Source organism: Alosa alosa, chromosome 17 (assembly GCF_017589495.1).
Source record: "Alosa alosa isolate M-15738 ecotype Scorff River chromosome 17, AALO_Geno_1.1, whole genome shotgun sequence".
Lineage (NCBI taxonomy): Eukaryota > Metazoa > Chordata > Actinopteri > Clupeiformes > Clupeidae > Alosa > Alosa alosa.
Window position 1 is genome coordinate 31,459,114 of NC_063205.1, and position 24,231 is coordinate 31,483,344.

General features: G+C 41.6%; 1 protein-coding gene across 18 annotated transcripts in view; it reads left to right on the forward strand.

The window, feature by feature from the left end:
- LOC125310846 (protein unc-80 homolog) overlaps window positions 1–24,231 on the forward strand; it is a 285,921-nt gene that overhangs the window by 79,413 nt on the left and 182,277 nt on the right. For 13 of the 18 annotated variants that reach the window (XM_048268581.1, XM_048268576.1, XM_048268580.1 and 10 more), the window contains 8 exons: window positions 7,667–7,839; window positions 9,312–9,524; window positions 10,193–10,328; window positions 11,129–11,265; window positions 11,692–11,869; window positions 19,984–20,187; window positions 21,703–21,800; window positions 22,939–23,136. In XM_048268581.1, the coding sequence (XP_048124538.1) occupies window positions 7,667–7,839; window positions 9,312–9,524; window positions 10,193–10,328; window positions 11,129–11,265; window positions 11,692–11,869; window positions 19,984–20,187; window positions 21,703–21,800; window positions 22,939–23,136 (1,337 nt within the window). The remainder of the gene's footprint in view (window positions 1–7,666; window positions 7,840–9,311; window positions 9,525–10,192; window positions 10,329–11,128; window positions 11,266–11,691; window positions 11,870–19,983; window positions 20,188–21,702; window positions 21,801–22,938; window positions 23,137–24,231) is intronic. The other 5 variants (XM_048268577.1, XM_048268584.1, XM_048268593.1 and 2 more) reach the window with 1 other exon arrangement.

Genomic DNA, 24,231 nt, shown 5'->3' on the forward strand with positions numbered 1-24,231 from the left:
CAAACAACAGTCCCAGGTGTGATAAATCTGTTTGATTTTGACTTGATGGACCTGAATCTCCTTCCAAAGGGCAGTGGTGAGAACAGAGAGTGGCCAGGGTGTGTAATGTCCTTGAAGATACAACTGGCTTTCTTCTGCAGTCTACCGTTGTAGATACCCAAGTTCAGTTTCTAAAGTTGTAGAAAATGATACACAAATACATTACCAATTTGATGCATCAACTACAGTAGTTGGCGACCTTGGCTGAATTTCTCTTGAAATGTGTTGTTTCTTTTGCCCGTGGAACGGACATTATTGATCTACTGAGTAACCCCATCCTGTAGAGCTTTACATTAGAATTAGAATTTACTGTCAAAGTGAATTTAAGTACCGTTAAGTACCGTTTAAAGTTAATTAGTAAAATCATACACCTCTGTTTCAGCTCATGATGTGAAGGAGGACAAAGATGTTTGTTGTTGTGTTAAAGCCTTTTCCATGCAGTTTTCCATGCACTCTCAACATACTATTAATATCATTGGCTTTTTCCATTGTCTAAATAATATTTAATAGCATAAGAAACTGACAGCAATCAGTAAATCAATCAGTCAATTAAATTTGCTTTAAAATGCAAAATTTGTGAAGAAAAAAATCTTGTATAGTTAAAACAAAGTCATTTTAGGCAAGTCTCTCCACTTGGCCATATTGCAACACATTTTGGACATTATCGGGCATCAATTTCCGGCAGAACTGTGCGTGTGCAAGGCTTCACGGCACCGGCTGCAAGATCACAACACATGATTGACATGACATATTCACAACATACCACATGATTGGCAAGATGTATTCACGTCAACTTTTGGCAGCGGAAGGGGCAGAATATGTGTAGACGACTGCTATGTTTGCGTTGCGACCTAACCCCATACATTTCTATGGGAGATTCTTTGAGTGCTGTGTCTCCTCATTAGAAAGTCTCTGGTTAAAACAGATAATGCAGAGATGGTTAATAAGGTGTTTTTAGGATAGACATGGTGATTGTATAGTTTAATACTGTAGATAGTTTAAACGTTGTTGATAGACAGATATTTGAATGCATGTTAATAGGCAAATAGTTTAATGGATGTTGATAGGCATATAGTTTATTGGATGTTGATGGACAGAATGTTTAATGGAAGTTGATAGGCAGATACTTTAATGGATGTTGATAGACCGATGGTTTAACAATGGTTGATAGACAGTTTTCTTATCTTATTTCTTAACTTGTGGCCCCATTTTAAGTTGTTTTGTCCGACATTGCTCATCATCTACTTAGGAGGGCACTGTTCCCACATACTTTGTCATCATCAAATGCTTGACCTCTTTTGAAAGCTGAGAATTCCCAGAAACAGTTGGCTTGAATGTTGTTTTTTCTTTCAGCCGGTAACATACATCTCTGGAACTGCACACATTTGGGCCCTCTAGGTCACCTAAGTAACCTTGAAACACAATTGAGGCCTGGAACCATGAGGGTTTTCTACGATTCATCTTAAGATTGTTCATTTGGTTTTTCCGACTGTTTCCCGAACATGCTCGTAGCGTGAACGCGCATGTACTGCTCTTAAGACACTCTTAAGGGGAGCTGTCCACGTTAATAGTTCTGAAATATCCACTAATTTGATGGTGATGTCAGGTGACTGCATGTCACAGCTAGGCCTACTGTTTAAACTTGGGATCTACACATTAATTCACATCAATACAAAAATTAGAAAAACTTTGACATCTGCATGTAAGCATCCCAAGTAGGCTATATACCACACACAAGCATAAATAATTGTAATTATTTAACATTAGATTGTTGCACTGTTTTTATGTTTGTTGGAAGATATATGAACATATTAGGCTTAGGCTATAGCTTACCTCTACATCGGTAATGCCAGTTCTTGTGAGCGTCCTACTGTGTGCTGCCTGTGCAATAATGTTTCAGGGTGTCACTTAAGACGATGTTTGAAGAAAGAGGTCGAGTAAGAAAATGAGAATGTGTAGACTTAAATAACATATAGCCTAGGCTTAGATTTTGACGCAGCACAGACTAAACCACATGTTCCTTTCTCTGCTTTTGTCCGCTGTTAATCACATTATTATGTCCATTAAATGTATGCTATTCTGCACGCTAAAATCTGATTCTTCACAAGTAAATATAATTAAAAATGGCAACGTAAGTTGAATAATTATATTATTAGTTGTAATTCCCCTGTATGTCCTGCTGGTGACCTCAGTGAGAAGTACCTGTTAAGACGCTCTTAGCCAGTAATGAGAACTCTGGATCACTCATAGATCTAGAAGTATTTCCACGACGTTCTTAAGCTGCAATGATTTCGGGAAACAGTCGGCAAATCTTAAGACGTTCGTAAGAGGGACTTTACGACTATCTTAGGCTTACAATGTTTTCCGGAAACGGGATAATCAGTTGTCTTTCAAATTCCCTCTGTACGCAATAGGACGCAATAGGATATTTGTTTTCAAGTAGCAGGGAATTCAAGCCAAACCGTTGCAACTCTGCCATCAATCATTATGTTAAGCCCACCAAACGACTCTATACACGATTTCAATGGCCTGATTAAGTTTCGATTTCTGAAGCTCACAAGCCAACGGAGAGTTGCTAGACTAGCCCTGGCAGCAAATGTAATTTGCTGGCGCTAGGGGCGCGTCTAGATTTCTAGGCTAGCATATCATCATATCAAGAAGGGAAAAAATGCAACACGGTCGGGATGTCAAGGGCTAACCTATTTTAACCCTTAGAACTCCAGCCATTTTTGCAGGTTTTTGCATTACCTTATTTTAATGACTTTATAGAGGTCTCAGGAATGTGCAATAATGACTACTTATATACTTTTTTTCAGCACAACCTAAGCAATATGACTAAAGTATTGTAATTTCATTTAACCAACTATATACACAAACATGAGCAAAAAGCATCAACATATGTATTTATTTATTTTTAAATAAATGATTGGTAAAAAACAGAAATACATAGATTAAACTTTTTTTTTACAAATTGAAATCATACACATCATTATTCTGAAATAAATACCATTGAAATGTTTACTACAACTATCACAGTCCGAGAGATATCCCTCCTCATGTTGGCACTACTTTCTATAATGCAAGTCAATGGGTGGGTTAGGGTCTATGGATAGATGGCACTGTTGCTGATCTAGTTAATCTACCCATCCCTGGACAGAAAATTACTTCAATACAAACACCTATGGGCATTTCAGTTGGTTGGTTTGATGGTCAAAAAATAATGATAAAACAATTTTGTCTGCCCCAAGCTTTGCATGCACTGTAATAAGAAGAAGCCTAGTAATAAGAGTATAGTGCATTTTCATGCACTGTAATAAGAGGCCTAGTGATAAGAGTACAGTGCATTTTCATGCACTGTAATAATAATTCAAGCGGGTCCGGGTACAAAAGCATAGTGATGGGACATTCGACACTGAGGCACCGAAGCTTGTATCACTCCCGTGAAGCAAATTGTTTCGACACAGTGTGTTGGAGCTTGTATCAAATTGGAATAAGCATGTGACTGGTGACGTCCGAAGCTTCAAACGTCACCGAAGGGTTTTGCTGGATTCGAAAGTTTGCTGCAGCACTGATAACAGGAGCAACACTGCTTCTCTGTAGACTACTGCTGTAATTTAACAAAACCTGTGTTACGTGTCTTAGTTACTCAGCAATCATTGTTGCTGAAGAACTTTTTAAAGTTTTGAAGTCAAATTTCAAATATTTTTTGTTATTGCATAAGCCTAATAAAAATTCCTCGTAAAGTGACTCACAGGGATTGAACCCACGTCGCCAGATCTGTCGTCCTCATAGTTACCTCTACTCTATCGTAGGCATACGGCAAGAATGGATGTTCACGAACTATTTATTTCTAACAATAACGGCCTGTTTAGTTCTAAAACACACTACCTAAATAATGCCTCTTGGTTATGAGTAGGCTATGACAGTTTATTGGATAAGGCCTAGGTACTAGAGTTTAGATTCTCTGCCCGAGCCCGAACTTGACCCGACCCGACCCGCGGGCCGGGTCGGGCCGATATTTCCAGCCACTATCCTCGGGCCGGGCCGGGCCGGGTCCTTGATCAAGCTTGCTTTTTTTTTTTTTTTTCTAATCATTAGCCTACTTAGGTGGGGAGCTAAAGCTATGCCATAGTCAGACTCAGAAATATTTTATATATATATTTATTATGCTGATTTTGGTGAATGAAGACGGTTCACGTAAGTGTCTGTGCTGAATATTGTTTCAGCTGATGCAGGTAGACTTGTGAATGTTCTCTCTGATAATGCCTTCATTGTCTGGGGTACATCACGCATGTACAATGAGGAATTTCCATCCTGAATGAGAGCACATTGGCCTGGAGGAGGAACCTGTTTCTCTTGTGTTTCAAGGTCACAGATCCCAGGCAACCGCTGCCACACAGACAAAACAATAGAGGAGACAGCTATGAAATGGCTCAAGTCAGAGAGAACATTCACAAGTCTACCTGCATCAGCTGAAACAATATTCAGCACAGACACTTACGTGAGCCGTATTCATTCACCAAAATCAGCTGAGAGAGATCGCAGAGGCTGTTGTGTGAATGGGCTGAATGTTCATCGCCCCGCTGATTGGAGGCCTTTCTCACAAACGATGAAAACAAGAAGGCACTCATTCATTTACTAGTGGATCACTGGAGCTCCCAAGATATGATGGAAAATTTCATGTCATTTTCATAGAGGCTGGTCAAGCCTACAGGGTAGAATGTAATGCTGGAGTTGTGTCGAAGGAACTTCTCCCGGAGATCTGCTCAAAACATGAAGAAACAGATGTTAGGGTGATTATTTACATGCACTACATCCAGACTAAAATGCCTCACATCAGGACAGTTAGAGTCAGAGCAAAAGACTCAGACATTTTCTTCATTCTCCTGTATTATGCCAAGTCATCAACTGTCAACATCATCTTTGACATGGGAGATGGACTAATTGACATCAACCTCCTGGCTGAAGATTATTCGCAGGAGCACATTGCAGCTCTTCTGGCCCTACATGCCTTCACTGGTGCTGACTGCACGTCAGCATTCAAAGGCAAAGGAAAGGTGCGACCAATGAAGATACTGAATCAAACATCAAAATTCATTCAAGTTTTTGCAGAAGTAGGAAACTCATGGGATCTTGATGAACAGCTCCTCAATTGTGTTGAGGAGTTCACCTGCCACCTGTATGGATTTAGTTGCAGAGTGAAAAGCGTTGATGAAGCAAGAGAAATTAAAATAAAGAAGATGTGTGGGTCAAACCTTCGGATTCGTCAGGGTATCTCAATTGACCTATCAACTTTCCCACCATGCAAGAGGGTCCTCAAACAGCACATCAAACGTATGAACTTTCAAGTGTGCATCTGGAAGAGGGCCCATGAGCATTACCCAGAGATCCCAAGTCCACTTGACCATGGGTTTCACATAAACACAGATAGTGGGAAGCTTGAACCACTATGGTTTGAGGGTGATGTAATCCCAAAAGCTCTCATTGATGTCTTGGCAGAGGAGGACACGGATGAACATGACATGACTGATGAAATCCATACAAATGTGGATGAAGATGAGGAAGAGGATGATGATGATGCTGATAATAATGATGATTATTAAATGATGATTGAAAGTTCACATTCTACACTACTGCTGTACAATACAAACCATTCCTTACATACATTTCTCATTTGATACATTCCTTTTGTGTGATAGTACCATGTGTTGCATCCTGTTCACAGTCCACCAATAGGTGGTAACATTAGTTATTTTTGATGCTATTCACTTCATACTTTCATTCATAGCCATTTTCAAGTCAAGGTCAAACACTTTAAAAATATGGTTTATGTGAAATTGATGTTCATAATCCCATATGAAATGGTAATGCCTGAAAGTGTCTGAATACTGGCCAGGAGGCTAGTATTTTCGGATAGACTACAGTTTCGCCTGCAGATTTTCCTTAAATTATGTTTTTTTGGGCCCTGAGACCAAACGGGGCCGAGTTGGGAGTTGTCCCTATCAACTCGTTATGGCCCAGGGTATAGGCTAACAGGAAATCATAGTGAAAAAAACATAGCAAAAAACATCCTGAGGGGTATACGTGGCTCCCGGCCTCCTGAAAACAGGAGAAATAACTTCGAGGAAGTTTGGAGAAAAGTCGGAGATATGCATTTGTCAGGTATGCTTTGTTGCGTGCATTAAGTGCGCACGATGTTCACATATATGACAGCAAAAATACTTTAAGATGAACATGAAGCAGGCTTGCCATGGCAGAAATAATAATAGCCAGCCTTCAATGTCCTCTTTTGTCCTCTCAATGTCCTCTAAACGGATTTCTTTTGCTCAAATAGCTCGGAATTGTAGTTGAGAACGTCAGTTATAATGGCCCACGTATTTAAAAAAATTCGGGTTTAAATCGGGCTCGGGCTCATAATTACAGTTAACGTGTCGGGCCGGGTCGGGCTCGGGCACAATGTGCACGGGCTCGGGTAGGGTCGGGCTTGATTTTTTGGGCCCGATCTAAGCTCTACTAGGTACACTTTATTTAGTCAATTAGTAAATTGATATTGCCACATAGCAGACGGCTGCATTTCTTGCTGCAGTTTGTTAAAACCAACTGAACACACGTAAATTTAAACGCTGAACACACTAGGCTATATTCAAACATTATACCCTAGTTCTAATTAATTTATTTAATTTTCAGTCATCTCATGCCATGTGTCCATTCTGTCCCTCATGTTCATGTTGTAAGCTTCGTTCGGGTGTGTCGAATTTATAGCCGCTGTCATTTCTGCTGACCACCAGATGTCAGTGTGTTGTCTTCGATGCTTTGGATCATTTTGCGATACAATCAGGAAGGCGCTTCAAAAGGCTTCGTTCGCCCATCACTACAAAAACAGGAGTCAGAGTAGCGCGTAGACGTGCAGGTTACATGTGCAGGCTTTGCAGACGTTCTGACAAAGGTGGACTGAAAAACAGGGCTTTAAATACAGGGGATGGTTAACAGGAAATGCAGTGCAGCTGGCAGGTCAACGAGAGAGCAAGGTGCAGCTAATCAGGCAGAGCAGAGACTGGGAGTGGCAGATAATTGAGAGCAATGAAGGCTCGTTAACAGGCAGGGAGAGAGAGCTCACGACAAACAGCTACTTAAAAAAAAAAATAGGTAAATAAATAAATAGCAATACAAAAATGCCATTTAAAGAGTACTGAGGGTGTTTGAGGAAAAATATGTTTGAAAAATTTGATTGAAATAAAACAAAAATATCCATGAAATAACAGCATTTAAACCAACTAAAGGGATATAAAGGTGATGGATTTTACTCCAGGCCTTAGTGTTAGTAAGATACATTTTTTTTTTATCTAGAATTAAAAGATCTCAACAGTGCCTTCTTCTCTTGTAAGACTGTTCCAAAGATAGGGTGCCCTGAAGGCAAATACTTTTTGATCAGCTGATTAATTTATTGACAGATGGAATGACTAATATCAGTGCTCACTTTTGCTTGATTTTCCGCTGTTTACATCTCTATTGTTCATGATCACCTTTTATCATATTACAGTGGTGCATTGTGTTTGATCATTATTTGAATACACACTCTTCACACACCCTCTTTGAACTTGTTCTTTTGCTTGACCTTTCTCCACAGGATGTCATAGTTTCCAGGAGAGGCTGGTAGCCAGTCAGGAGGCTCTGAAGAACCGGAATGTTGTTAACCTTGGTGCAATTCGACAAGGAATGAAGAGATTCCAGTTTCTCCTCAACTGTTGTGAGCCTGGTACCATTCCGGATGCATCCATACTGGCTGCTGCTCTTGATCTGGTCAGTTTTGTGTTTTTTCTTGTTCTTGTTGCTGTGTATGTGTGTTTATGTATTCAGGTGACATGCGGGGATGTCCATAATAAAGCCCATCAAATGCAAATACAATGTTACTCTTTTAAATATGTGTATTAAAACTGTAGGCTGCAACAGTATTTCTGCTATAAGTGCCCAAGTATTTCTGCTATAAGCATTTTTCTGTATATCTCAGGAACATTATGGAAAAAAGAAACAATTCCCCCCCTGATTCTATGGAAGCTAACAGACCTTTTTTTGCAATTTTTCTTGCATTTAAAAAAAAAAAAAAAAGAAAGTGAACCCAATTTACCCTTTCATCACAATGATCACCAATGGCCAATTTAATTTCTGCAGTCAATATTGATCACTGTAAATGGCAGATTGTAAATTACATTTTATAGGCTTATATTACTTATTCATGGCACATACAAGCCACATATGAACTAAATCAAGTTCCAGCTTGGCTCATCTTCATTGACCCCAGCTAAAACAGGATGTTACGTGGGTCTCGTAATTAATGAAGTCATGTCGATTTATACTATTATACTAATAAACGATTATATTTAAAAGATTAGATCCCATCTCACACAGTGTGCTATAGAAATTCTTGGGTAGACCATGATTCCTTCCAAACTGGATTATGATAATCTAGCCTAATGGTAGCTAGCCCATCTGCAAGCGTAGTGAAGCCATCACAGATTATTCAATGCATTCTCTTAATTCGATGCAGTGGCACCAAAGCTTGAAGTGGGCTGGTATACAATATGCAGTACTAGCACATCTTCATTTTACTATTTTACGTACTTGCACTTTTTTTGCATACTGGCAATTCTCGTAAGTTGCAGGCAGCTCACTGCGCCGGGATTAGTGTGTGCTTCACCTCACTATGTGTTCACTGTGTGCTGAGTGTGTTTCACTAATTCACGGATTGGGACAAATGCAGAGACTAAATTTCCCCTCAAAAGAGTATATATACTTATATACTTATACCTCGGCAGCCGTTATCCTTGATGGAATATGTTGTGATTATCAGGAATATCTCCTAGTATCTCTTATTTACTGTAAAAAATATGAACCAGCACTTTTTTTCTCCACTTCTGCCAATAATGTACCTAGGTAAATACTTAGTAATTAGGGGACTGTAAAAGGAAGGGGTTACTGCAAGTAAACATAACTCAAGAACTATTTAAAATGTGGAATGGTGTGTTTCTACTTCCCAATTGCTCCCATTTGTCGACATGGCAATGCCTTTTTTGTTGAACCTGTAAAAACCTTCATCCTTTTGCCACCTTGGATGCTTCGCACTTTCTTGGAGTTTGATGATTGGCACTTTGTTTGGCTATAGTTATTTTACATTTTTAGTGTGTGCCAATGCCTGCTCTATGAACCAAATGGTTTATATTTCTGACTTATAAATGAATTTCATTGTACTTTTTATGTTTTCTCTCCTTAATCAGGAAGCTCCAGTTGTTGCAAGAGCTTCACTCTTTCTGGAGTGTGCACGGTTTGTGCATCGCTGTAATCGCGGCAACTGGCCTGAGTGGATGAAGGGCCATCATGTCAATATTACCAAGCGAGGTTTGTCACGTGGACGCTCACCGGTTGTTGGAAACAAAAGGAATCAAAAGCTTCAGTGGAATGCTGCCAAACACTTCTGCCAATGGGGCGACGTGAGTTACTACCATACCAACAGACACATGACTTGCTAAGAAAGATTTTAATCTTTACTTATAGTCAAAGTCAACTTTATTGAGCAGGGAGAGGGGAGAGAGTTCAGTTTCCTGACAGTCTGGTGGATAAACTGTGAGTCTGGTAGAGCAGGCACAGAGCCATTGGTTCAGAGGGCAGGAGGCTGAAGAGACTGTGTGAGAGGTGGCTGGAGTCGCCCACAATCCTGGGGTGCGTTTCCCAAAAGCATAGTTAGCAACTATGTGAGCAACTTAGCAACATGGTTGAAACTATGTAGGTACAGAGGTGCTTTCAAATTCACAAACATAGGCGAACGTTTGCAAACGTTGGTGAACAGTTTTCCGTTTGCCTTTTTTTTCGGCGAACGTTTGCAGATGTAGTTCTTCGCGAACATAGTGTGGAATTGGATGTGAGTTTGACGAAGGTAACAATTTTGAATTTATGCACAGTGGGAGTGACACAAGTGCAAATGGGAGAATGTACATAGCTGGAAGCGTGTAAAAAAGGACTTACACATGAATGGGAGAATTTGGGCCACAGTGTTTTGCTGTATGAAACCCTGCCATCATTGTAGTTTTGGAACAGGGTGTGTCTATAAAAAAATCAAGACATTTTGATTTTTTAAAATATGTTTGTGTGCAATTACCAGGCTATCGGTACACGTTTAAGTGAACTGTGCCACTCAGACAGTGAGAGTCCAGCAAATATCCTTGGCTTCATCTTTGATGAGGAGACCAAACGGAAGATGAGGAAGGAGGATGAGGAAGAAGATTACTTGGATGATAGTAAGTTTACCTTGAACAACCATTAAGGCTGAATAAAAGCTTTGCCAGTTTGCTCTGTATGCTGTATGAATCTCTTGAAGAACATGTCAACATTGAAAAGAAACGCTAATTTGAATGAAACCTTATCTGGACTCTCAGATGAAAAGGGTTGCCCATGTGTTAAAAGTGGAAAAGAAACAGATAGTCAGTATTAATAAAATAAACCAAGCATGCATACCATACCATACCAGTTAATGCTTACATTATGAAATCTGCTGTAGCAGACACAGTAGACATACTACAGCGTGTTAAGCAATACAGCAGTATGGCAGAACATTGTGTTAATATGGTGAGAATTGGGAATATTATTCTGAATTGTCTTTAAATTAGTTAAATTAAACCCAACAGCATCAGTGCATCTGTGTTTAGCTTTAGTGAATGGCCGATAAGCTCTTCTTGTGCTGGTAACACAATGTGTGTTCTTGTATTATTTGTGGGGTTTTTAATGGCTTTACTCTCACACAAGACAAAAAATATGCACGCATACTCAGTGCCATTCCTAAGAGCAAATTGTGTGCCTTTTAATTAACCACAGGTGATGCATTATTGCAGTTCAACATTCAAACTCATCTCAGTGTGTCCCCGATCATGGGAACATCCTTTTGTGCCATTTTCACATGTCATGGATTTTCTCATGCATATACAGTATGTTTGTTGTTTTAACACTCTGTAAAGCGCCATGAGACATGTGTAATGTTTTGGCGCTCTATAAATTGAAATTGAAATATATAAATATATATATATATATATATATTTTACTGTAGACACCGTGAATCCTACCAAATGTGGCTGCCCATTTGCTCTGAAGATGGCAGCATGCCAGTTGCTGTTGGAGATCACCACCTTCCTACGAGAGACTTTCCCTTGCCTACCCCGTCCACGCACTGAACCCCTGGTTGTTAGTATCTATAATCTTCTGAAACGAATTACATGCACACAAAAACAAAAACAAAAACAAAAGAAAATACAGACAGAATGAACTCCATGGTACATACTTTATGTAGTAGGAATCATCAGTTCACAAGAGCATTATTTTTAAGCATTTTGGTTTGCATTTAAAACATCTTTGTACATTTCTTGTTTGTAACTGAAAGGAACTCATTGTTTTAAAAAATAGACTTAGACACTGCAAAAGCCTAACTCTGTTTTACTTCTTGTTTATTGACTGACTGTCCTTATTGGCCCATATATTCTGTTAACAAGGTGCTTCAAATTTGATTAATAAGATTCATTCAAAAAAGCTCTGTTCATGTGCTGTGATTGTATAGCAAAGTAATGGAGTTCTAGAGTTTTCAGTGCTTGTATATTCTTGTATTGTTTGAAGGACCTGGATAGTTGTCGTCTTCGTTTGGACCCTGAGCTAGGACGTCATCGATATGAGCGCAAGATTAGTTTTGCTGGTATCCTGGATGATGAGGATGGACATGATTCCCTGAATAGCAGCAGCCACACGCTCAAATCCGACACTGCTTTTGATGACAAAAAAAATCAAGACACCATCGGTGAGTCCCATGTGATTTCAATTTTCATAACAATGTGGTTTTAGATATGTTCTGTCTGTTAACCCCATTGCCATTGTCTGCAAGTGCAGAAAACCTGTGAAAAAATAATCAAAAGTAGCTCCATACTTCATTGGTAGACTTCCGAGGGCCTTGACATTTAAAACGAGACATTAAGAACTTTGAAAAAGCACTGGTAGTTTATTTACAAGACGATTTATACAGACAGTACCTTAAGGAATTTTACCGTTCGACGCCATCTTGAATTTAGTCACGATAAGTCGAGCGACGAGTATGAATGAACAGGTATGATAAGGGATCAGATTCCAAATATAATTCCGTGGAAATGCATGGATTCCAGTTGCTGCTACTGGAAGCAACTGCATCCATGCATTTCCACTGAATTATTTTTGGAATCTGTAGCGCACTGATGCTGGTACAGTACATACATCTTTACTAGTGGTGTTTCCTCTACGTTGATTTTAGTATGGCGGCCCACCACGGCTAAATTAATGGCGCCATGGTATCAAAATCAGGTCGCTAGGCAGTACGGGCCAAGAATCCAGGTACAGTAATAGGCGATGATGGGGCAGTCGTAGGCGTGGGACTTCAGGTGAGACGAGTGAGATGATGGCCAAACACACGGATGGCTGATGACTGATGATGGTATACCTCACAAGTGAGGTAAGGGGGAAGAAAGAGAGATGTATAGTGGGTTAGTATTACTATAAATCAAAATGGTTAATGTCAATAAGTAAATCAATGGTAATATATAGTGTTATACAACAATTGGGTTCTATGGAACTATTTATTTGTTTCTGATTGGCCGAGAGACGTTCCATGAGTTGGAATATCCCTGGACATTTCAACTCAGACTTTGCACAGCTAATAATAAATCACTCCGCGATACAATGCGATTTCACACAATGTTCTCATCCCAGCTCTCCGCTATTTCAAGCAATGGGTTACTCCTTAGCAAACCATAATGAAACAGTGCTTCACCACATCTGTGGATTAAGCCACACAGTCAACTCAATGTAAGTAAGATAAACGAGGATGCTAATTGTTCGCAGCATTGCCAGCATTGTGTAGGGCCTATAATATCATTCATTATGATACCAGTCTGTTACATACGCCCCTCCAAGTAGCGTCCTCGTTTACAAAGAACAACCACTAACAGTGTAGGTATAAAGCAACTCCACATATAAAACACCCATGCAGAAAACATTCCAGGTAATCCCTGAAAATGTAAACAGCATACTAATCAACATATAGGCAGATATGCAGTAGGTACAGTATGCATCCAGACATGGTATTGTATTCCACAATACTTAACTAAAAACAACAAGATATGTCCCCATTTTTTTCTTTTTTTTTTTTTTTTTTTTTACAATCTCAACGGAAAGTAAAACACCGTGGTGAACTGCAATTCACACACTCAGTGAACAACAAAATCACTGGAAATGTCCAGGGCCTTTAGTGCTCTCCCTTACCCGACTCCCTGTGGTAAGGGCCTCATGCAGGTGTGCCTACCGAACACGGCCCCCTCAGCTGCATCCGGACAGTCCATCGCGGATCGGGCCAGGAAAACACTATCCCAAGAACAAGGGACCCGGGGGCAAAGGAGGACTGGACTTTTGTGACTATTCAGGCAGGTGAACTGGCAGTGTATAAAGGCCTCAATCTGTCATAATGCCCACCTGCTGTCGCCATCACAGTCCAAAGGGTTGATGATATCGGTGGGTGAGGCCGAGCATAAGCCTGAGTCCACACCTGCAAGACCTGATAGGGCTCCTTTCCAGTGTAGGAGGGCTAATTTCATGCGGCTTTCAACTGGGTTGTTAAACCAACACCATTGCACCCACCTTAAGGTTTTGTCGGCCTCTCCTCCTTGATAAAGCTTCTGCCGTCCATGAGCATCCTCATTACTCATTCTGGCTCTGCTGAAGGCAGACCAGCAGTTCTCGCAAATGAGGGAGACAAACTCACTGGTGGTAAGATCCAGGTGCCAGCCGCCAAGCACGAGTGTGGGTATCAGAATGTCAATCGAACCCTCAGCCACCGTCCGTGGGCAAGGAAGTAGGAGTGAAACGTAGCTGGGCAATGCACTGAGGTATTGTAAGCGAAGGGACACTTGCTTCACATATTCATCCCATTCACCCCACACTCCAGTAAAGTTTTTAGCCAGCTGGTCAATTAAAGGTCCTGTTAAAACGCTCAACCATTCCCATCTGATTTTGGATTTGTGAGGTGGTCGCGTGTTTTATTGATTCCCAGCAGCTGACAGAGGTTCTGTATCACCTCTCTGCTTCAAACTGGCAGCCCTGATCACTGTGCAAAGCGCTCCGGTTACACCGTGCACTAACACATAATCCTCAAGAGGCATCAGCACTGTTTGTACTGTCTGGTTTTGCAGAGGATATAAATTAACAAATTTTGTGATAATCTTCAACTACCAACGCGTGCAGTTCCCTTTGGTTTATCCAGTAGCAACTCAACAATGTCAGCCGCCCACTCTCTCAAATGGACGGGATTGCACCAAAGAGCCCCCATTGGTGAGCGATGTGGTGGCACTGGGGACGGCGATGTCTGACCACGCTTTGCACTGTTCACACCAGTTCTTGATGTCTTGCGCTGAACATGGAGGCCAGAAACAGATCTGGCGTGCATGCTCCCCACACACGCTCAGCGGCAGCTGAGGACGGGCCGGGCCACCATGTAGTGTACCGGATATCAGGTATGAGCGAGGACCACAATTTGATTTAGTCTGTCACGGTGAGGGGCGAGACAACGAACCGCTTATAATAGTCCATCTTGCATAATTAGTGGTCAAATTCTGTCACAGCTTCCTCAAACGCTATGAGCGCCCCTCAGTCGTGGTCGAGGCGGCCTCCGGGGATATCTCCATCAGCCGAGAACAACTCCAATGACCATCTGCCTCCTGTTGCGCTTTAATGTCTGCCACATCATGTCCCAGGGTGGACAGCGATGGTGGGATGCCTCACCGCCCTTGGGCGCATCCGCTGTGAGTGCCTGTGATGACAGGCAGACCCTGTGTCAGGTTGCAGATTAGCAGTTGGGTCTGGAGGCGTGGGTGTATAAGCGTTTACTCCACCATGTTGTCTGGTAACGCTATGCTGTCATCCAGGCTGTCCCTCTCAAGCGCCGGGAGGCGTCTACCTGCATTCATATGGCGTTGACCGTCTTTACAGCCACACAATGTCCCAATTGGTGGGTCCAGCTCCAAAATCCATCTACCGCCTGCCTGTTGGGTCATTATCGAGCCATGCGTCTGAGCTAACAGAGGCGGTGGTCTGTGACAATGGTAAAGGGCGTAAGGCCAATGAAAATGCCTGAACTCACGCACAGCCCACACAACTGCCCACAGTTCCTGCAATTAAATATTAGTGGCGGCGCTGTCTGATTTAATGTTTGGCTAAGCGTCACGCATACCACGCTCCACCTTCTTTAACTTGGGCTAAACAGCACCAACAGCCTCTTTGAGGCGTCTGTGGTGCCCAAAGGGCACATTGAAGTCGGTGGGCCACAATGGGAGCAGAGGACAGCAATTTTTCAGATAGTTAAATGATGTTTCACCACAGTCCGAGTCCTCGGGTACATTTTACCCATCAGGCCGATTCAGAGAATTTGGCATGTTTGGCAAATTGTGTACAAAGTGCCTGTAATATGAGCATAAGCACAAAGGCTCTGATTTCAGATGGAGACTGAGGAGTTGGCCATTTTCTGACTTTATCCAGTGTTCTTTGGATCAGGCTGTAGACCATGTTGAGAAATTGTGTCCAAAAACAGCACATGATTCGGGCAAAATTGACACTTTGAGGGTTTAATTTAATCCGGTCTTAATTCTTGAAAATACCTGTGAGGCTGGAAAGATGTTCCTCAAAAAGTGGCACTGTAAAGAAGGACATCGTCCAGGTACACCATACAGATGTTCCAAAGGCAGACCCCTGAGGACAAGCCATCATTCTTTGAAATATTTAGTGAGTTTGAAGAGCCATGAGCATGATCGCCACTGATAGAGGCTCGCCCGGTAGTAGCATAGTTTTTCCTCGATCCTCTTCGCCAACTTCAATTTGCCAAAATCCATTCGAAAAGTCTAATGTGCTGAACCACACAGCACCTGCCAGTGCATCAGTGTCATCTACCGGCAGAGGATGACAGTCTTTCACAGTCACACTGTTGCAGGGGCGCCTGTAGTCAACATAAAATCTCCATTGACCATTCTTTTCTTTACTAAAACAACTGGAAGGCCCAGGGCTGCAGCTCTCTTCAATGACACCATCTGAGCAGCTCTCCCACCTGTTTCTCAATCTCAGCTTTTTTTCGAGGATGTTGGTATACGCGTTGCTTGAGTGGAGATGGTTTCCTGTGTGAATCACACGGTGTTTCACCTGTGTGCATTTACCAGTGTTCTATTTGTGGTGCTGAAAACGTCCTTGTGCTGCTGCAGCAACTCTGAGAGTGCTGCCTTCTGTGCTTCTGAGATGAGGACTCGTCCAAAACACGAACTGACAAAACACACAGGAAGACAGAGGGGTGTATCAGCCGTCACTGCAGCCTGTAATGAATTTAAGTCAGCCTCAATTTCACAGAGAATTCCCCAAATGAGTGCCCTGCCGTGAAACAACATCATTTTTAGTAGGGTTTAGAACCTGTGTTGCCATGTCAGTCCTTATATTCTTCACTGAGGTACTCGTGGAGCTACAACCAGATTCAAGCGTCAGATATTAGGCTCTAGGAGAAGCCAACAAAGTCACATGGGAATAGGCACCAGATAAGGTAGGTGGATTGGACATTAACAGGTACAATGATCTCACTGAGAGGGGAAGGCCATGGTGTTGGCAATAGACACATTACTGCACACAGGGGTTAGGTCTCTTCCCGGAGTAGAGGGATGGTAGTGTCCCATAGTTGTAATCTGGCATGTGCAACGTCCAAAAGGGCATGGTTCTTCAGCAAAAGTCCCAGCCCAATAACAACACTGCTTGCGTAGTTCCCTCAACACATGGAAAGTGTGTTGCATGAGTCTGTGCCTAGACATAAAACAACAGAAATTGTGCCCAACGCGGTCTAAACATTTGTCCATTCACTGCACGGGCAGTTACATAGTTTTTCCTTAAGGGGCGGATAACAGTGCAGGGACAGACATGGAACTCAGCACTAATAAGAGATAATGCTTGATCCTGAATCTAGTAGCACAGGGAAACCACTGTGCCTCAATCACACCTTTGACATAAGAAACAGGCATCTCGCCAGTGTTGTTCCCAGACACATTCATAACTGAGTCATTGTCACCTGTGTCAGTCTGTGGGCCCAAAGAGAGCAGCTGGCGCTTGGGCGCAACATCAGCTAAGCATCCCGCTTCCCTGTCGGCTGAGCTGGCGCCAAGCTGGGAGGCGAAAAAACGCACTCCCCCGCCTCCTGGGTGTCTCCTCCTCATAGTGGGTGCGATGGCCTGGGCTGGGGCTCGCCTCCCCGGGTGACCCAGGCAGGGACCAGGACTCCCGTGGCTGCGGGCGCGCCATGAACGGCCTCCGTCTCCCCAGGTGACGGAATCTCCTATCCGCTAACGGCCTCGCTGTGGCTCACGGAGGAGGTCCGCGACTGGCATCCAGAACCTCCACAGGTGCAATAGCATGGGCTCCTCCCTGATGGAGGAGCTGTTTATCCACCTGCACTCGTCCGGCAGTCGAAGATTTTCTCGGCCATCATTTTCATCTCTACCGCATATTCCTCCAACTCTCGGCAAGGCTATGTACTGTTTGTAAAAACTCCCATAATCAGTCAGTGGAGTGAACAGAGGCTACAGGACCCCAACAGCGGGCGTAAAGCCAGCCGTCACCCAGTAGTACGAGATAGTCCAATTTAACAGCCTCTCTAGCATTTTTCACACCTCTCAGCGATCACCAATGCCTCCTCCATGTCTGTTGCCCCTTGTTCGTGACACTTTTTACTCTCAGCTCAGGATCCAGACCAGCAAGGGAAGCGTGAAACTTCTCCTCTTCTCAGTAGCATTTTTCCCATAGTCAGGGAATGCCTCTAGCACAAGTCTGTTGATATCAGCAGCATAAACAACAAGGCTCTCATGTGGAGCCTTGGCGGTAGAGAGATTTTGAAGCCGGTCCAAAAACTGTTTTGCGACCAAAGGCTTCTTTAAGTCTCTTTTAACAGTCTTATAATCAGCCTGGACTGTAGCAGGAAGGCTATCCCACAACAGGAATGCTGCTTTGCTCAAACGAGTTGGTAGAATTCTCACCAGTTCATAATGATACTCTCTTCCTCGTCCCCCTCCACGAGCTGACTGCCACTTCAAATTGACGTGCCCAGCAGAGAAAAACTTTGTTTGTCATCCTCCCCAGAAACGCAGGTGGAAGGTCAATCTTCACCCTGGCGGCCTGATAATCTTTGTCCCGCCGAGTGTTAAACAGCAACGAATCTTCCTCCTCTTTGCACCACATGTTGAAAAAGTTTCTCTCCTTGCCTTAAGATTCTATTAGCCTAGGAACCGTGAAGCTAGGCAACAATGGCCAAACTAGCTAGCCTCGCGTTAACAAGACATTCACTACACACTAACAAAAGAAAACGGTAAACAGTAAACAAACCGAGCGTCTGGCGCGTCGCCCGGCTGTCACCAATGTAACCGAAGCTTTAGCACTTATTACTATATTATAATAATTCGTTAGTCAGAAGTTGTTGAGAACAGTTTACTGCACTTAGTCATCATCTGTAACACAGTATCCAGAATAGCCTCTCTGCGGCGAGCAGGAATAAATATCATTTCACTACGGAAAGCCCCGGGATAATACATTCATTATGATACCAGTCTGTTACAATATGATTGTCACTTGGAGGAGACTTGTAGATAACTAACGCTAGCATAGTTAGCTAACCGCTGCTAACGATGCTAGCATCGTGTCAGAAAACATATGGGGCTGTGCACAGTAGTGTAACATTTATTCACCATAAATTAATAAAGTTGGAGTGGTTCTGCAATGTAGGCTATGTTTCGTTTTTGCAGTACCATGTCCCATACATGACATGGCCCAGTGTCCTTGTAACATGCATGCAGCAAAGCTAGATATGCATGTGATTTCAGACTTTAAACATTTCTTTCAAGAAGACACGTAAACCACAAAGACCCGTAACGAGGGATCTGGAATGTTGGTTACCTAGCAACCAATACGCTGTCTATTGAAAAGGGAACTATTTTTTGATGCGTCTCAAAATATTGATTAGGACTAGTCCCTAGCGTTCTACCCTAAACCTAAGCCCATGGTGACAAGTGAGAAAAAACAATGAAAATAGCAAAAAAGTGTACAAATGTAACAGAGCTACTGTAACAGGCTGCCAGTCCGGCACCAGTGTTGTGTCTTCAAGAGTTTTTTGAAGATATAGAGGGATGCCCCTGCTCTGATGGAGCTTGGCGGATTGGTCCACCATCGGGGGACCACGGATGGAAAAAAGTCTGGATTGCTGTGGGAGTGGGGAAGACAGTGCCATACAACATTCCTTGGAGGAGTGCAGCGGCCAAGGGATAACATTAGCCTTCATGAGAGCAGTAAGAGTAGAGGTCTACATGCAGTAAATAGTTTGAGTATTTTTTTAGGTGGAGTAGAACTACTAGGCCTACTCTGTATGTCGCTACTTGTTGATATCTTATCATGTATGATCGGTAAACTTCATTTAACTGCGCTTGTGGTTCAGCTGTGGGCACGCAATTTGTGTTGTAAAGGGGTCAGGGACAGGTGGCGATGAGCGCTGTTCACGTACCATAATGAAGTGACATCTTAGTAAATTCCAAGCAATATGGCAAAGCACGGCGTATGCTTTCGGTGCATAGACTAACTCTGTATTAGTGCTTTCTTTGTACATTGAGCCCTGAGTGTTGGCCTTTGCTAGCTTCTTCAAACTCAGCTGGGTGATGTTGAAGTGTGGCACCTATCTCAGACTGACCGGCCAGTTGCTGAAAATCATGTGAAAATCAGCCAATTCCAGTCACCAGCCAATCAATCGGTGCATCTCTTCTATGGGTTTTAAATATAAGTAACACTGTGTACCATTATACTAAAGCTCTGATATCTGTGTTCCCTCTTAAGGTCCTAACAGAAAGATTCGAATTGGCGGATCACGTTTGCTACAGATTAAAGGAGCAAGGAGTTTTAGAGTGAAAAAGGGGGGATCTCTCTCTTCGATCAAACGTGCAGGGAGTCTAAAGAGCACTAAGATGTCCCGACAGGATTCTGAGTCTGAGAACGAAGAAGGACTTCTGTCTCAGAGCAGAGATACAGTCACTGACATAGGTAAAGCCTAGCCTACACTGTTCTATGTAACATTATGCTGTATAACTCTTATATCATTATGAATATTTATATGTACTCTTACATTCATGATTACATACACTACTGTTCAAAAGTAGTCATTCACATAGTCTTTTGAATGGTAACAAAATTATAGTCAATTAAGTTATTTTGGTTGTCTTACAATTAAAGTACTTTGACATCACCTTTGGCATATACTGTAGCCTAGCCAGGAAAGCATTTGTTATTGGTATGAGCAGTCAGCCAATCAACTAGTTGGTGGAGTTTTGAGCAAGAGCATCTTTGCATTAACACTGAATGGGTTTATAGTGAAAGCTAAGGGGCATCTAGCACGTCAAAAAATAAATGCTAGTTTATACCACTGACTGCTCAAAATATAATTACACTTCTGTGGTAGAGTGGTGAGGGTCCCTACAGATCATTTTGCTAAATTTTGCCCAATTTTGTTGTCAATCAAAAATTTGAATGTGTTAACTACCGTAAATTGACCCTAGGTTGTTTTTACTCTGGAGTTACACTTTAAAATTTGCTAACATGGTACAGCAGCGGTAACGTCACCAACTGTCAATTGATTAACTGGGGTTAGACTCCGCTGTTGCGCCAAGTCTCTGTTGCTTTTGATAAAAGCTTCTGCTTAATATAAGTCAACTTTAACTTTAACATTTCATCAATATTTTCAAGCAGTCACCACAATTATCAAATCAATTCAATTCAATTCAAGGTAGCTTTATTGGCATGACAAATATTTCTTTGCATTGCCAAAGCAGGACATCAAGCAATACAATACAGAACATACGATAGATAAGACATTTATACATATAAATAATTATCTAAATATTATATATAATTATTATAATTATAATAATTATAATAATTATCTAATAATACAATACAACAGATATTTTTAAACATGAGCTGGGCTTCAGGCGACACCTTAATCCACTTTTACAATCTGGACATCAGAAGTATGTCTATAGCCTACTCTGTGCTTTTGACCTTGTGCATGTGAGTAACCCTCCAATTCCAGGGAACTGCCACCGTTCATTGACACTACAACCTCAGGTCCAAGATGTGCGCTTGTCAGTGTGATGTTTGCGCAATATTGTCAACCAGGTATAAGACACCAGCCGTGTGTTCCACACCTGGTACTGATCCTGTTTTTTCTGCCACATCACACTCGTCAGATATCTACCTGTGCTGTATTGTCGGTGGACCGCTATGGGCCGTGAACATTTTTTCCTAAGACAGGGTGATTGGAGATTGGTTCAGATTGATGATGTTATCCGATGGTGACTTCCCATTGGTTAACTTGTGTTCTTCAGAGACCCAAGGTTAAATTCATAACCATACATTTTTCTTACTTATTTTATCATTTTAATGCATAGCAGACTGACAGGGAGTTTTGACAGGGACATTTACTTACTTTGCTAAATTAAATTACTTTAATTTGCTTGTATCATTTCTTGTGTCATCATTTCACGTGATTGGTGTTGATAGGAAGCCCATGCAGCACAAGTGAGCCAAGTATTGAACCGGAAAGACAGAGTACAGGAGCTGGTGAAGAGAACTATCATCGCAACATGTCTTGGCTACACGTAAGTTATAAAAGAAATTAAAGGGTATATGACCGTATTTATTATACGGCTCTTCACAATGCAGGTAGAACGCTACATTGACTTGAATGGGATTTCCCAAAGTTTAACTATATTAATATAGTTGGAATGACTGAACAGATAGGTGGATAGTTTAAAAGGTTAAATTATTTGCTAAGTAGACGAGGTTTAATATAGTTGGAATGACTGGACAGTTAAATAGGTGGATAGTTTAAATGGTTAAATTATTTGTTAGGTAGATGAGATTTAATATAGTTGGAATGACTGAACTAGGTAGATGAGGTTTAATATAGTTGGAATGACTGAACAGTTAAATAGGTGGATAGTTTAAAAGGTTGATTATTTGCTAGGTAGATGAGGTTTAATATAGTTGGAATGACCGAACAGTTAAATAGGTGGATGGTAAATGGTTAAATTATTTAATAGGGAATTATTGTAGCAAGGACTTTTATTTTGAAACAGTTGTGGACAGAGGAAACAGTTGAATAGCATGTGTAGTCTTAAAAGAATGAGACTGTATGCTTAAAGCCTGAGAAACTGACAGTTGATGCAGGTGGCCGGAACACCTGGCAGAAGGCCCAATGTTAAGTCAATGGGGATTTTTTTTGGTGGGAAGAATAAGAAGAAGAGGAAGAAGAAGAAGACTTCGGATAACAGAACAGTGCATTTTCATGCACTGTAATAAAATGGCATAGGGTGGTATGCATGTTCATGTTGAGGAGTCTAATGGCTTGAGGGAAATAGCTCTTTCTTAGTCTCTTAGTTTTGGCCATAAAACTACAGAAGCACTGCCTGAATTCAACAAGCTGAATAGGCAGTTGCTGGGATTAGGTGGTTCACCACCTAATTAAGTGCTCATATTAATCTACTATAACCCCAACCCCAAGTCCTTCATCACAATGCCTAATTCATCAATTTATTCTATTCATTTCATTAAGCGTATAAATACGCTTAATGAAATGAATAGAATAAATTGATGAATTGTATATGCTATGCTGTATATGCTATTCACGCTTAATGAAATGAATAGAATAAATTGATGATTTGTATATACAAATACGCTTAATGAAATGAATAGAATAAATTGATGAATAGTTAACCCTATTTTCTCTCTACAAAGGTGATGATTCTACTGTGCAATCAGCAGAGTTTCATCTGCACACATCAAGATTTCTGTCACCCTCGTTGCTACCAGCATCATAGTCGATCATGTGCTCGCCTCGTCCGAGCAATCAAGCTGTTGTATGGGGAAACAGTGGATGGTCTAAGAGATGCATCTGGAATGAACATTGGGACAAGGACAAAGAAGAACAAAGAGGTTAAGTAATATTATAATAATATATTGCTTGCATACTATAATTGATTTAACATTGTTATATTCTTTGCTGGTATAGTGGAGCTGTAAAGCATAAAAATTGAGCACAAAATGACAAAAGCATGAAACTCTCAGGGCCTTATTTTCGTAGTCTAAAACGCATGGTCACCAGGGAAAAGCTTATTTAAATTTAGTGGGATGTCCAGTCCACACTTGGCGTGTTTTTGTTATCAAACGTCGGGCGGATGGCGCAACAAGGCATTCCTGTGGTTCTTAATCAGTCATGGGGGTGTTTTGGGGTGTAACATCATTTAAACCAATGAGAATGACATTTGTCATTCCCTTTAACAGCAATCAGCGCAACTTCAAACAGTGCATCAGTATTTTGATAGTCAGTGGCGCATTTGAATCTGTTTGCATGTAAGGTCATATGGAACAGGTATTCCACTAAACCATGCTTTACTAAAACCTAGCAGAGTATAGCCTACACACATTTGCACTTGTCTATTATTTGAACTCTTAGCAAACTGAAACTAACTTCACTATGGTGTCAGTCAACGACTGACAATGGGTTACCATCGAAAGCATAGCCTGGAAAAAGCAACATTTACCCCAATAATGTTCGAATGACTGAAAAAAAAATGTTTATCCTGCAGAGGAATTGCTTAGATTTCGTGACAGTGCGTCTTCAGCCTTATATTTGCCTCTCGCCTAATCAATTTGATCCGTCATTACCAATTTGCAAATGATGGTGAATAACTACTCATTGTGAGATGTATTTCATAATGTCTTTATTCTAATTATGTTTCCCATTGTAATCATGTAATTTTTAATGTTTTGCTTGGATGTGTGCACTGGTGCGCGTTCTTGGATGAGAGAAGCAGAGTGTGTTGTGCACCCGCCCATACGTATAGTGCTCTTAAAATAACATATTAAATTGCCATCTGACCAGGTTTCTCTTGGTCAGTGGTGTAATGTGTTTTAGGTAGTGTACGCTAGTGATTAGCAGAGGTGGGACCAAGTCACTGTTTGGCAAGTCACAAGTAAGTCCCAAGTCTTAGCAGTCAAGTCCAAGTCAAGTCCCAAGTAAATACAGAG